Source organism: Urocitellus parryii, chromosome 11 (genome assembly GCF_045843805.1).
Source record: "Urocitellus parryii isolate mUroPar1 chromosome 11, mUroPar1.hap1, whole genome shotgun sequence".
Lineage (NCBI taxonomy): Eukaryota > Metazoa > Chordata > Mammalia > Rodentia > Sciuridae > Urocitellus > Urocitellus parryii.
In genome coordinates, this window is record NC_135541.1 from 7,088,738 (window position 1) to 7,104,227 (window position 15,490).

A 15,490-nucleotide genomic window follows, 5' to 3' on the forward strand; every position below is an offset into this window, starting at 1 on the left:
ACCATCAGCAGTATGAGCAGCATACTTTTTTGGGGGATCAAATATAGCTGAATAAAACATGAAGGTTTCCCTTCTTGACCAGTCGTTTATGTAACATAAAGCTTGAGCCAAGGGGCTGTGTGCTGGGGTGAGTCAAGCACGGAATTGGATTCCCCTGGTTTGCAGGCCCCTGCGGTGCCAGCTTTGGTTGGAAAACCCTGATGATTGATTAATGAACTGTCAGGTACATTTGGGTTCTGTGAAGCTGAAGCTTCTTCAGAAAAAAAAAAAAAAAGATGAAACTTTTCTGCTCCAAAGTCTTAGAAAAATGGTTGGCAAAATATTTGAGGTTCCTGGAAACTCCTCTTAGTCTTGTTCTTTAGGCAGCGCGACTCCATCTGAATTCCAAGCGCTTTTTGATTATAATTGGGGGAGAATTTATAGAGTGTACTGAGTTACTTTCAACTCTGGCATGGGACCTTGGTGTCACATATGTTTTGGTAGTGCTAGGAAATACCCCACGACCAGGTAGGATACAGAGGAGACAAGAGAAACATTTTCTTCTTTTTCTTGTGCTCTTCTTGAATACTTGAAGGAACTTGGTCCTAAAATGGGAACATACCTTCACTTCCTTCTGTCTCTCCACATATTTATTTTTTGTCATTTTATTCTAGAACACTTAAAACATATGCAAAATAAACAGAGTAATGCAGTGAAGCCCTGTGTACCTGTCATCCAGCATCAATAATTAATGTATTTTTAATTAAGAAAATCCGAGAGGAGAGAGAATCACCTCTCTATGTATCTGTATTTTCTACTGATAATTTGGTGTATTTCCTTAAAAGAAAGTCCTGCTGCTGTGGTTCTGTTTTGATTGGGCTTTGTTTTCCATAACCTATAATTAATTGTAACTCGATTTCTACATTCTGTATGATCTTTTTAGCTGTCATTTTTAAATGACTGCAGAGTGTTCTCTTGTGCAGATGTGATATAACCTTGGTTGTTCTTAACAGTTCTTAACTATTAAAAAAGATTGAGTGACATTTTCTATATTTTACATTGTTTTATTGGACTCGTTCCTGGAGAGAAGCAATGTTATTGGGTTACAGAACATGAGATCATTAAGCCTGTGAGTGAACTGCTAAGCTGCCTTTTCCTATGGGTGGGCTGCTCGGTGTGCTCTTGACCGTGGGCAAGAGTGTCGGTCTTGCTCTTGGTGGAGTTTATTCCAGCAGTAGTCATGGGTCTTGCGATAACCCAGGACCGATCGCCCCTCAGCTGGCCTCCTGGGGTGGAAGAGTAGAGCCTTCCTAAGGTGGATGGTAACCCTTGCCTCTTGTTCTCTAGGTGTTTTCGTGCCGGCTGGGGAACGAGCAGGAGACAGCTCTTTCTATTGTTGACCCAGTACAAATTCAAGTGGAGCTGGTGGGGAATTCTTCTTACCAGAATAGTTCTGGACTGATGGATGCATTCAATAGTGAAGACTTTCCACCTGTCCTAGAGGTAACTATCAAGAGTCTCCGCAACGCACTGATGTGCCCCTGACTTGGTCCTCTGCTGGCTCTCCTGCCTGCTGTGAGCCCAGCAGCATTGAAGTTACTTCAGTACATACAAAGTAAATGTGATGTGTCTCTGATCCTGATGATCTTGCAGTCTTAGGAAGGGTAAAAGACCTTTTAATTGTCTGGTATCATCTTGAGGTTCTGTGAAAGTTCACAGGAAGGAGAGCACAACGTGGGCAGGAGCAGCAGGCACCAGGTTGTAGGTGGAGTTCAGTCAGGGTTGGTGGGGGCAGGAGGAAGGGCAGGGGGTGAACTGTGGAGAGGAGGGGCAGAGCATCCATATCAGGAAGACAGGCCTGGCTGGGAGCAGAGGAAGGGCTGCCCGGGATAGAGTGGTACAGGGAGGTGAGGAGGCCTGAAGGTGAAGCCAGGCAAGGGACGCTGGAGAAGATGGTGTCGTATGTCTTTGGTGGAGGGAGTAATTAATTAATCATTTGTTTGAATCATAGGAGATTGCAAGAGAAAACCACATTGATTTTCAGTTTTAGTGGAATCTCATGGGATTGCGGGGTGGGAGGGGGGACAAAAAATGTGTCAGAAAAGGTTCACACCTGGACACTCACATGGCCTCCAGAGTTGCCTGTCTCACAGTGGTCTGCTGCCTTCACCAGTGGCAGCCACATTGCTGATCTCTGGTGAAGAAATACTGTTATTAAACTTGACTCATGTGATGTTATGTTTGAATGAAGAAGAGATAAGTTATTACACTCCCCCCCCCCCCTGCTTGGAAATGAACCCAGAGCCCCACACATGCTGGGCAAGTGCCCTACTACTGAACTATATCCTCAGCTCCAAGAGAGAGAAATTGTTTTGGTCAGTTAGTTTGTTTGAGAGATTTAAAAACTTACATGGGGACTGGAGTTGTGGCTCAGTGGTAGAGCAATTTCCTTGCATGTGTGAGGCACTGGGTTCAATCCTCAGCACCATGTAAAAATGAAATAAATAAAATAAAAATATTGTGTCCATCTACAACTAAAAAACCATTAAGAAATTAAATGGATCCATCAGCTGATAGGTGGTCCTATCTTCTCCACAGCAGTTCTCTGATCCCCAAAGCTGTGCTCTAATTATTTGTAGAGGAAAATCACCCTGCTGAAGGATTATCATAGGTTAATATGTTTGATTTGATACAGTTTTGTGACCATTTGACCTTATAACTGAGGTATCCTGCCTCAGGGTTTTTAGTACTTATTTTCAAGATCATTGCAATCTTTTAAATGAGAAATTTGTTCTAGTTTTGTTGTACTTTCAGAACTTGAAATGGGAATTACATCTTTAAGATTATGGATGCAAAAACCAAATGTAACTTTAACAAATTGCTGCCTTTTAAATTTTGTTAGATTCAGTTACAAGCCCTGGACATCAGGCTCTCCTATAATGATGTCCAGCTGTTTCTTGCCATTGCAAAATCCATCCCAGAACAAGCCAGTGCTGCGGTGCCAGACTCAGTGGCGGTGGAGGCAGAATCTATTGGCAGTCACCTTCCAGGTGCATGGCGTGTTGGAGAGGAAACCAGAGAAGGGGCGAGACGTACCTTAGATCCTGTCTTGGGTAGGTGTGGAACTGTAAACCCACTCAGTGTTCCTAATAACTCTCCTTCTTTTTAACTGGAAAATTTTTCTTTTGCACAGTTCAATTGTTCAGAGTCGAATTATCCGTCATTAAGTATAACTGTAACTCATAAGAATGACTCTAATTTTCTTTTAAATTAAAAAAACTCCCAGACCTTTTTTTGTCACGATCCCTTCTGAAATTTATGGCCAGTGCTCAAGTTTAAACTTTGAGAGTTTTCCTCTGAAGTTACAGACATAATACTAAATTTTAGTTTTAAGCTTCTAAAAACATAATAAGCATAAGAAAAAGACAACATTTCAAGGTATGTTTGATAGAGGTCTGTATTAGCCCATTTTTTCCCTAGAGAAATGAAATGTTTTAGTCACCATTTCTGAATTTCTTTCTTTCTTTCTTTTTTTTTTTTTTTGTACTGGAGATTGAACCCAGGGGTCCTTAACTACTGAGCCAAATCCCAGCCCCTGCTTTAAAAAAAAAAAAATATATATATATATATATATATATTTAGTTCTAGATGGACACAATACCTTTATTTTATTTTTATGTGGTGCTGAGCATCAAACCCAGTGCCTCACGCATGCCAGGTGAGCGCTCTACCACTGAGCCCCAGCCCCAGCCCCCTTTTTTATTTTGAGACAGGGTCTTGCTAAGTCACTGAGGCTGGCTTTGAACTTGTGATCCTCCTGCCTCAGCCTCCCGAGTTGCTGTGGTGACAGGTCTTTGCCATGGCCGCACAGTTCATGTTTTTCTTAAATTGCACTGTAGATTAATTTTTTTTTTGAGAGAATTTTTTTTTAATATTTATTTTTTAGTTTTCAGAGGACATAACATCTTTGTTTGTATGTGGTGCTGAGGATCGAACCCGGGCTGCGCGCATGCCAGGCAATCGTGCTACTGCTTGAGCCATATCTCCAGCCCCACTGTAGATTAATTTACATATTATTATTTCCTAGAGCTGCAACTGGCTAGACTGCAGGAGCTGGGCTTCAGCATGGATGATTGTCGAAAAGCTCTTCTGGTGTGTCAAGGTAATTTGAATGGGGTGCCCTTATCCATTGTTTATCTTGACAATGTCCTTTCTTTCAGTTTCCTCTGCTCCCACAAGGTGAAGCTGCCAGTGTATTTAGATGATCCTTGGTGTGTCTCCTGGGGGCTGAATGCAATCTGATCCTGGTCAGAGCTCCTGTGAGCTGCAGGATTTTCTGTGGATAAAAGTGTGGGCTGTGGAGTTGACTGCCTGGGTCAGATTCTGCCTCTGACCCTTATCAGTTACTTATTAGTGACTCTGGGCAAGTTGCTTAGCTTAGTCCCACAGCTTCCTTATCTGTGAAATGAGGATAAGAGGCCTTCACTGGGGGAAGAGCCTGGCATGCGGGAAGTGCTCTGTAAATGTAAGACACTGTTACTCGTGGTGGTCATGGTGGGGATTCTGCCATTCATGAATATTTTTTTTTTTAATTCATGTGATTTATTTATTTATTTTTACCCTGTATACAGATTTCAGAATCATATCGGTTACACATCCACGTTTTTACATAGTGCCATACTAGTGACTGTTGTATTCTGCTGCCTTTTCTATCCTCTACTATCCCCCCCTCCCCTCCCCTCCCCTCCCATCTTCTCTCTCTACCCCATCTACTGTAATTCATTTCTCTCCCTTGTGGTTTTTTTTTTTTCCCCCTTTCCCCTTACTTCCTCTGAGCTTCTTTGCCTTTCTCTGTGTTTTCTTGTGGAGTTCGCTGTAGATCTTTAGAAGTATCCTTTTTTATCCCCTCTTCAAATGAGGAAACCAGCTCAGACAAGTTAAGTAAATTTGTCTGAGGTCACCTATTGTACAGGACTAAAACAGATTTAAAGTAAGGTCTTCCTGACTCCGAAACCCATGTTCTTTCCACTGTGTTACCTTATACTTTGTTCTGGGTTCCCCTTTAAGAGAGAGAAGTCCTTATATTTGTGTGCATACTTTATTTCTTTAGGTACTATGTATATCCATGCATATTCTTTCTCTCTCTCTTCTCTCTCTCTCTGTCTCTCTCTCTTGTATCTTGATAAGATTATATAGTAGTCCTCCTTTACCTGTTATTTCATGATCTGTGTTTTTGGTTACCTGTGCTCAATCTTAGTCTGATAATATTAAATGGAAATCTGTAGAAATAAACAATTCATAAGTTTTTAATTGCACATTGTTCTGAGTAGTGTGGTAAAACCTTGTTGTCTCCTACCCAGGACATGAATCATCCCTTTAATTAGTGTATTCATGTTGTATATGCTACCTGCTCAGTAATCACTTAGTAGCTGGCTCAGTTATCAGATCTGTCACAATATCACTGTGTTTGTATTAAGTAACCCTTATTTAACTTAATAGCCCAAAGCACAGGGGTAATGATGGCAATTCAGATATGCCAAAGAGAAGCTGTAAAGTGCTGTATTTCCTTTAAGTGAAAAGGTGAAAGTCCTTGATTTAGTAGAGAAAGGGAAAAAAAAATCATATGCAAAGGTTGCTAAGATATACATTAGGGATGAATCTTTCCATGGAATTGTGAAGAAGGAAAAAGAAATCTGCTGGTTTTACTGTTAAATCTCAAGTTGTAAAAGTTATGCCCATAGTAAGTGCTTAGTTAAGATGGAAAAGGCATTAAATTATAGGGTTTGGTTCTGTCTGTGGTTTCAGGCATCCACTAGGGATCTTGGGAAATCCGTGAATAAGTAGAGACTAGTATGTTACTGTTTCAGTCAGCTTTCTCCCTGCTGTGACTAAAAGACCAACCAGAATAACTGTGGAGGAGGAAAAGTTTACTTGGGGGCTCACGGTTTCAAGGTCTCAAGAGACATCAGGCTCTATTCCTGAGGACTGGAGGTGAGGCAGGACATCGTGGCAGTAGAGTGTGGCAGAAGGTGAGGCAGGACATCATGGCAGTAGAGTGTGACAGGAGGAAGCAGCTCACATGACGATCAGAAGACAGAGAGAAATTCTACTTTCCAAATACAAATATCTATCCCAAAGCCACACTCCCAATGCCCCCTCCTCCAGCCACACCCTGTATGCCTTCAGTTACCACTCAGTCATCACTAATTAGGTTAAGACTGTCATAACCCAATCACTTCTCTTCTGAACCTTCTTGCTTTGTCTCATGTGTGAGCTTTTGCGGGACACCTCACATCTAAACCATAGCAATTGCAATTAGAATTTTATTGACATTTAAATAATAGTTTATCGAATTAAAATTTCATTACGGTATACTTTATATTATATGAGTAGTATCTTCCGGTATCATTATAATTTATGTAACTATTCTTTACTTTTTAAAAAATTCTTTCAATAATGTATTATAGTAAATACTTTTTGGTGTCAACTTTCATCTCTAAGTATTTCTTTGGTAGAGAAACTTATTGTAAATACTAGAGGACCAAAGGTAGAAATAATGTTTTTCAATCTCTTACCTGAATTTTACAAGTTGTTCTCTAAGACACATTGTACCAGGTCACACTCTGGACAATTTTATGTGAAAATGCTATCTTTTCATGTGATGGTTCACATCAACTATTATCTTTCATCCTGAACCATTGAAGGTGGACCACTGATCTTGGTTTCTTAGCTTTGATTTTGCCTGGACATCATTGCTGTTTTAATTAACTTTGTATCCCTTAATGTTTATTTTCCCTGTGCTTTTCACTTTTTCTTCAGTAATTCAAGCATATTTTTTTAAGTTCTAAGAGCCTTTTGGTCTTCCTTGTTTTTCTTTCTTTACAAACTAAAGCTATTTATTCACTAGTTCTTTTAGTAATAAAGGTGATAATAAAAACTGTTTGAAGAGCCTGTATTATGTGCTTGGCTCTGCTCTGGGAGGTTGACCTGTGCCCATTTATTTCCTCTTTGAGTCAGGCTTCTAATGGGTTATAGGGCCCAGAAAGATCAAGTAACCTGCTCGAGGTCCCGTGGCAAGCTAGTGCAGAACAGCATCTGGAGCTGGGCCCTCCACCACTCAGGCTTCTGTGCTGGGGCCTATGGGCCTGAGTGTGGGATTCCATCTCTCTCCTATCCTCCCCAACAGATGTCACGGGAGAAGAGGGCAGTCATTGGAAGTATGGTGGACACAAGTGGAAGGTGCTCTGTTCCTTGAAGGCAGAATTCCTCTTACTCTGCTAGCACGCCCCCCCACCCCACAACTCTCAGAGTCTAAGAATACCTGTGGGGCCAAGGCTCTCTCGCGCCACCTATAGGTCCCTAAAACACATGTTCCTCTGTTTCCTCTGAGTTGCCAGGGTCACTATGGGAACTGGTGGGACTAATCACCTTTTAATTTCTCTGAAGGCCAACTGAAGAAGGCAGCAAGTTGGTTGTTCAAGAACGCAGAGCCTCTGAGGTCACTTTCCCTGGCCCCCAGTAGCCGTGAGGGTCCTGGGGCTGTGCCTGCCCCGAGGATCTCTGGAGTGGAGATCAAGGCTGAGAACGTGTGCATCTGCTTCATCGATGATTGCATGGACTGTGACGTCCCCCTTGCCGAGATCACCTTCTCCCGTGAGTGCCATCCTCACATTCGGGTTCCTCTCTGGTGTTTTCAGAGGTGGCTGAATTATTCCGGCTGTCCTATACTTGGGTATGGGTGAGATTTAAATAATGTCTTTACACATGGTTTTCATTATGTGTATTTTATAGAAATTTGTATTTATTTGCCATATATGGCCTTCAGCCTATAACTTTGGAATAATAGAAATTGTCATTGATAAAACTTCCATTACATTAACAACTCTAGCTAAATAATTCCTGGTTTCTCCATTTTGCTTATGAGGGTTTGTCCCCTCATAAGGTTTGAACCTGGGTCTCTCTGTCACTGAGCCGTATTCCAGCCCTTTTTATTTTTCATTTTGAGATAGAGTCTAGCTAAGTTGCTGAGGTTGACCTCCAACTTTCAGTCCTCCTGCCTTAGCCTCCCAGGTTGCTAGGATTACATGCGTGCGTCATTGCTTGCAGCTTGTTTATCTTTTTACGTTTCCTAATATTGCAGTGAATATTGTTACCAAGGCAGTTAAAGATAAGCTGAGAAAATAACGCTTCTACCCTGTTTCTCTCTTGAGAATAAAAAAACATGAAATCAGAATCTCATTAGAAAGCTCAGTTTGATGTCTCCTTCTGGAGGCCTCCTACGTGGTGGATGTGTGCCTGTGTCCTATGGTAGCAGGAATACTGTGTCTTGCAGTGCTTCTTTGCAGGCAGATGGGAGGAAGCTTTTGAGGAGGGTAGATGGGAATTCACGCTGGTTCACTTAATTTCTCTGTGTGTGTCTTGCCAGCTTCTTCTCTAGGGCTTTAATCTGGCCTTTTGCATCTCATAGAAATTATTCTTTGCCCTGTGCTTCCAGGCATTCCCAGGGACACTTATTAAAAGTAGCAACTAGGGGCTGGGGCTAGGGCTCAGCAGTGGCACACTTGCCTAGCATGTGTGAGGCACTGGGTTTGATTCTCAGCACCACATATAAAGAAATAAAATAAAATAAAGTTCTATTAACAACTAGAAAACTATTTTTTTTAAAAAGTAACAATTAGAGTTTTGACCATTGCTATGAACATCTTTTGTGTAGGGAATAATTAGATGATTTCCTATTTTTCTATGATGATCTTATTTATTTATTTTTTTGCTAGGAATTAAACTCAGGAGCACTTTATCACTGAGCTATATCCCTAAACCTTTTTATTTTTTATTTTCAGACTGGGTCTTGAAAGTTGTGTAGGGCCTTATTAAATTGCTGAGCCTGGTCTCAAATTTGCAGTCCTCTTCCCTCAGCCTCCTGAGTTACTGGGATTACAGACATGGGCCACTGTGCCCAGCTGTAATCTTAAAATTTTGAACAACATTCATCGGGACATACTTGTTCTTATTATTGCTCTCTTTTCGTATATTCAGGTAGAAGTATCTTATGTTGCAACAGGATACACCTATTTGCCGGGGTGGGGATGGAGGGAGGCAGATGAGGCCCTTGCCTCCAGCATAACATTTAGAGGTGTGCCCAGAATGCAGCAATCAAGATAAATAGTATTTTAATTCAATGTTTTTAAAAATCAACATGGATGATAACAGATACATGATGAACAGAACACTCTGCGTGCTCTGCAGTGGCCATGAGAGTCAGCTGCAGTCAGCATTTCTTTAGTGGGGTCTGTAAGCCAGGACCACCTTGCTTGTCCTGCTCTGCCCTGCCCTGCCCTGCCCTGCCCTGCCCTGCCCTGCTAGCCAGTGAGATCTGCTTTCCTTGCAGGTCTGAATTTTCTCCAGCATGTGAGAACCAGCCCTGAAGGCTACGCCCACTTCACCCTTTCTGGAGATTATTATAACCGTGCTCTGTCAGGTCAGTATAAGGTGTATGTTATTATGGGATTTAAAAAGTAAATTTAAATGTTTGCCTGGACTCGTTGCTACATAAATTTTACATGTGGGAAAGGGTGGGTGTGGGGGCAAGACAGGGAAAAATTAAAAGTGAGTGACCGAATTAGCCAGAAGATGGAGATTTCCTATTCACTAAAAACATATCTGACATGTTGCTACTGATTATTTAAACAGAAGTATTCATAGTTAGGCCTTTCTTTTTTTCTTGGTAGGGGAGGGTTTACTGAGGACTCAATGCACTCTTTACCATTGAGCTACGTCCCTAGTTCTTTTTATTTATTTTTTTAAAATTTGAGGCAGAGTTTCACTAAATTATTGAGGCTGCCCTCCTGTCTCAGTCTCTGTCACTGGGATTATAGGCACATGTCACCGTGTCTGGCATAATTATAAGATCTTTCTGATTTTTGGAATTTGTAGTAGTGAAGGATCATTTGTTCGGCCCTGATAATAGTTCAATTTCAAGGGAGATTTATGTCTGTAGCATTTTAACCCTCAGGTCTCCTAATTGCTTACTGGACCTGTTTGTTTGGTGAGAAGTGTACTGAGTCAGTGATAATGTGCATTTTGCCCACCCTCCCCCTAGATAAAACAGGGCAGGTCAGGGTGAGCTGATTTTCCAATACATGCCTAGATTTTACTGCACAATTGCTTCCTTCCCATTGGAAGGGCCAAGGAAAGGGCCTGTGCTAGTCTTGTTTTCATTACTATAGCAAATACCTGCTGCAGGCGGTGGCTGCGGTGTCCTCGGCATCTCGTGGTGATATTGCTTATGTTGATCTTGGTTATTCTATAAAACCTCAGGGTCCTCTCAGGTGCTGGTGTTTTTTTTTTTTTTGTTTTGTTTTTTTTTTTTTTTTTTTTAATGTATACAACCAAGCCCAGGACAAGCCCTTTGGGACACTGATTTATCTGGTCTGTCCTAGTGGCAGCTGTGAAGCTCCCCTTTCCTCCATCCTATTTGAAGAACCGCTAGCCATAGAGAAATCAGGTCTGCAGATGAATGACAGGGAAAGTGCTCCTCCTCCGGCTTCAGTGCTCTGCACACCACTATGGACTGTTCTCTGCACTAGGTCACTTGCTACCTGATGGTAGAATTGCTTGTCCATCTCTATCCCTATGTATCCCTGTATCTCATATGTAACAGGTGCTTAATATGTGTTCAATTAAGCTCTCAAACCATGAGACTAAAAAAAAAAGAAAAGAGGTGTATTTAGCTTATAGATTTGGAGGCTGAACAAACCAAAATCAGATGGTCCCATTGGTTTGGCCTCTAGTGGGGTCCCAGTGGTGGAGGGCAATGTGGCAGAATGCCAAGGCATGAGAGAGCGCCTGCCAGGAGGTCAAGAGCAATGTAGGCTCAGGCTCCAGCTTTCATAGCAGGAACCAGCTCAGGACTTCCATGAAGACTGGGTTAGTGTTTTGTTTTTTTTTTTTAATATTTATTTTTTAGCTTTAGGTGGACCCAATATCTTTATTTTATCTCTATGTGGTGCTGAGAGTCGAACTTGGAGAGCGTGCCATCACTTGAGCCACATGAGGGCACGCCCCCAGTGATCTCCCATTTTTAAAAGGTTCCACTACCTCCCGTACTCTGCACTAGGGATGCAGCCTCCCACACATGCATCTCTGGGGACAGACCACACCTAAACCATAGCAAGGCTTAAGCAGGTTGAGATTCAGAAGTCACCCTGTATTAGGGCCAAGTGGTTTTACAATGAACTTTTTTGCCTTAAGAGGGTTTGAAGAAGCTCGCTCCCATCAGCTCCCAGTGTGGACAGAGCCAGTGAGGACTGCTATGCAGGGCCTGCTAAGGCCGCAGGTGGTCGCTGCTGTCCTTATCTTAAGCCCCCACTTAACAGTGCTGCTGCTGATTGTTCTAGAGAGCAGACCACATTTTCCTCTGCTCTGGATTCACTTAAGAGTGACACTCTTGTTTCCTCATTGTTCAGAATGTTTGACTTTAGAGTAAGGGCTCAGTCTTCCTAGTTGAGAGAAGCTCTTGCTGGGCATATGGTAGTTATTTTTCTGAGAATCATTTATTTTCCTAGTCCAAATATTGCTTACTTTTAAAGATGTTATGAACATGTTCACATCAGTAAGTGCCAAATGGAATAAGTACTAATGTATCCACCTGTGTATTGTATTGTATTGGATTCACACTGTGTCTGATTGAATAAGTATATTTAAAAATCTTAAACGTTAACTGGCTTGGAAAAGTACTTTCTAAATCATGAAGAGACCCTACTTTTCACACCTGACAGACTGGCAAAAACTGAGATGCACCTACATATCGGTGCAGATTCGTGCTCTGGTACTGGTGTTAAGTTCATAAATTGACACCACCACTTTGGAAAACAGATCAGCATGACCTGGTGACGCTGAGTGTGAACATGCTTAGCAATGCAGCTCCATGCTGCTCTCCAGGCATGAGAACTAGGAAACACAGATGACACCACTTGTAGTAGTGTTCTTCCTTGCAGCAGTGAAGCTAGAGTTAAATGAATGTCTTTCAGCTGGGCGCCATGGCACATGCTGGTAATCCCATGGCTCAGAATGCTGAGGCAGGAGGATTGCAAGTTCAAAGCCAGCTTCAACAACTTAGTGAGGTGCTAAGCAACTCTGTGAGACTCTGTCTCTAAATAAAACAAAATGGGGCTGGGGATGTGGCTCAGTGGTTGAGTGCCCCTGAGTTCGATCCCCAGTACCAAAAAAAAAGTCTTTCAGAAGCAGAATGAATAAAAGAGTTGTACATTCATTAGTGGCTTACCATTAAGGGGTGAAAACAGATGTACCCAGGGACCCTTGTCCATCTTGTGTAATGAGATGCCCAAAGACATGTTGTTGAGCAAAAGGAGAAACTTGAAAGAAACTGGGTTCCAGTCCCAGGAAGCTATACAGGAAGACTGATTAGTGTGATCTTGAGGAATGCATGCATGTGTGGTGAAATTATAAAGAAGAGCAAGGAAATGATCAAAAGCTCCTGCAAATCATTGCCTGGAGTTGGGTGGGAGGTGGCTGCTGGGAAGGAGATGGTGGGCGTGGCGCTTGGTACTTCAAAGGAACTTGTGATTTTCTGTTTCTGGAATGGTGGGTATATGGGTGTGATAGTATTTTCTTTAAGCTGTCCGTGTACATTGTTTAAATTGTATGACAAAAAATTAGAAAATTTTTGAGCAAGTTAATGAGCCTCTAAGTGTATCTGTTTGTCTAGCTAGTGGCTTGTTCACGTAACCAGGAGCATGAAAGGTAATGGTCATGGAAACTACTGTATTTCTTTTTTGACCAGACACTCCTTGAGCAGCTCCAGAACAGGTCCTGCCTGCTCTGTTGTGGAACAGGGCATGTGTACTCCTGCCCTGCTTCCTGCCACCTCTGGAAGACCATGGTGTGGGTGTCTGCTCTTCCACAGGATCCTCTGTGCTGCACACACAGCTGCGGGTGACCTATAGCCAGAGCTGGTGCTTTCACTGTGAAACTGAACTGAGCTCTTAGGCTCTCGTCTGTCCTTGCTAAGCATTTGTGAACGGTGTTCCCCTGTAAACTGTTGGTGTCTGCTGAGCAGATGTCTCACTTCCTGTGTTCTCTTAGGCTGGGAGCCATTCATTGAGCCATGGCCATGCTCTGTATCCTGGCAACAGCAGGCAGCTAGTCGTCTGCATCCTCCTCGACTAAAGCTGGAGGCCAAGGCCAAACCCCGTCTGGATATCAACATCACTTCTGTACTAATTGGTGAGTGGGCAGTTGCCTGTTGCAGGTTGGTACCTTGCTCTATGCTAGTCCCTGGAAGATTGTTCACCCCCCGTTGTACATTCATTAATGGCTTACCATTAAGGGATGATGCTGGCCATGTCCGACGTCACTTACTTACCAGGCTGCTTTTCTGGCAGACCTAACATGGCCTCAGGAGTCTTCTCAACCCACTTCTCTGTTGATGCTTACAGATTAATTTTCTTTGTTTTGTTTTGAGATGGGGGTCTCACTATGTTGCCCAAATTGTCTAGAACTCATGGGCTCAAGTGATCCTCCCAAGTCTCCCAAGTAACTGGGGCTGTAGGTGGGTGCCACCTCACTGGACTTTGCCAGAAAAGTGATCGCAAGAGTTTTCAACTTCTTGGGATATGTAGAGACTCTGCTGAACTTTCTCCTCATAATGCTTGGCCACCGGGGTTTATTAAATGTCCTGGAAATAATATAAATACATTTTTTCAGGTTATTAAAAAAGTAATTTTACTTTAAGGTGTGGTTGGACCTGGTTCTCATAGCAGAGGCAGTTGCCCTTGTTGTTTCCGGATCAGGTTCTGTGCTGACCCAACTTGCTCACAGGGTACCACGCTGGTAGTGTGTGCTCTGAAAGATCTTTGGTAACCCTAAAATGTGCACTTATAGATTTGACGTGGTGAAGGAGAACCACTCTATCGTTTGTATTTCTGTCATCTAAAATTAGAGTAGCATCTTCATATCATCAGGCATTTTTTACATTTGCTATGAGGATTCAAGTTCACTGCTTGATTTCTTAGTCTGTGTGATCAGATTTTGGTAATTCTGCAGTTCTCTCTGAGCGATGTCATGTAAGTTTGCAAATGGTGACTTTCTGCAGTGTGTCTGTCTGGTGAGGCTGTTAGAGTAGACATCACCTTGCCCTGTCAGGCGCAGTGGAGAGTGTGTGGTAAAATGAGACCATGTTTTTTACCCCCCCCAACTTAATCCCTGCCCCTTTTTTTTGGTACCATCGATTGAACTTAGGAATGCTTAACCTCTGAGCCATATCCCCAGCCCCTTTTTATATTTTATTTAGAGACAGGGTCTCACTGAGTTGTTTAGGGCCTCGCTAAATTGCTGAGGCTAGCCTTGAACTCTCAATCCTCCTGAGCCACTGTGATTACAGGTGTCTGCCACCATGTCTGGCAAAATCCCCATTTTAAATGATCAAATTCCCTTCATCAATTTTCTTGGATATTCAGTGTACCAATGTAGTAGTAAGTTAACTTGTAATCCTCCTAAACTATATTATTTCACCTTTGTGTTTTTCACATTATGTGCTAAACTAGGTTAGACAGTACTTCTTTGAAAAGCTCCAGTAAACACGAATTTGCCTCAAAAGGTCCTTTGTTATATTTATGATGAGCTTCTAGGTATTTAAAAATATCTTCTAAAACATTTCCTTATTAGTGGTGAATTTTTTTTTTTTCACTTCCAGTTCCTTATTTCAAGAGTGTTATGAAACCCGGAAACATTGTTAGGACCTCTCAGATTTTAAATAGCCAAGAGTTGGAATTGAAAACCAGAAACCAGTAACCCTTGTTCCAGAAAGTGTAATCTCTTAGTGTAAAAGATCTTCACTTTAGTGTAGCATGTGGTAGTTATTTTGTTAACCTGCTATTCCCATTGTAGTTCTTATCTCCAAAAAAGGAAGCTACTCCAGGAAGATTCTTGCTGGATTTCAGCCTCTTGAGCCGGTCTCTCCCTGACCATGTTCTTCACCAACTAGGTCCTTCTCGAGACTGCTTGGCTATGTTCCCAGTGTGCTGTGCTGTTCTGACAGAGCACTCTGTTCCCTGAGTGTGCCCTGGCTTTCCTGTCTTGGAGTCCCTGTGTGTGCTCTGCCTTCTGCCTGGAAAGCACCCGTTCCCAGCCTGTTGGTAAATCCTAGGCTGATGGTTTCTCAAGACCCAGAACAAAGGTCCCTGCCTCACTGAAGAAGGACTTTGTGTGCACACCAGTACTTCTGCCAAGCAGAATATGTTTTCCATGGGCCCCTTGGTGTTTTATTTATCTTTGTGTTTTCACTTTTCACACGTGGTGTGGCTTCATGGTGGGCATTTTGTGCACATTCGTTCCTTTCCTAGAGCTTAAGTTCTCCAGGCCCAGACTTTCCCAGCATCCAGCAGAGGCCTAGCATCTAGGGAGGCACTTCATAAAAGCTTCTTTTGCTTAATTGAAACTATTCAATGTGAACTCTCCATCCTTTTTCTGCTGCTCTTCTTAATATCTTTTG

General features: G+C 42.4%; 1 protein-coding gene across 2 annotated transcripts in view; it reads left to right on the forward strand.

The window, feature by feature from the left end:
- The window catches only part of Vps13d (vacuolar protein sorting 13 homolog D), a 244,841-nt gene that overhangs the window by 83,657 nt on the left and 145,694 nt on the right, over positions 1 to 15,490 (forward strand). For both annotated transcript variants that reach the window (XM_026397870.2, XM_077791173.1), the window contains exons 33-38: positions 1,327 to 1,482; positions 2,882 to 3,092; positions 4,067 to 4,141; positions 7,426 to 7,632; positions 9,368 to 9,457; positions 13,084 to 13,224. In XM_026397870.2, the coding sequence (XP_026253655.2) occupies positions 1,327 to 1,482; positions 2,882 to 3,092; positions 4,067 to 4,141; positions 7,426 to 7,632; positions 9,368 to 9,457; positions 13,084 to 13,224 (880 nt within the window). The remainder of the gene's footprint in view (positions 1 to 1,326; positions 1,483 to 2,881; positions 3,093 to 4,066; positions 4,142 to 7,425; positions 7,633 to 9,367; positions 9,458 to 13,083; positions 13,225 to 15,490) is intronic.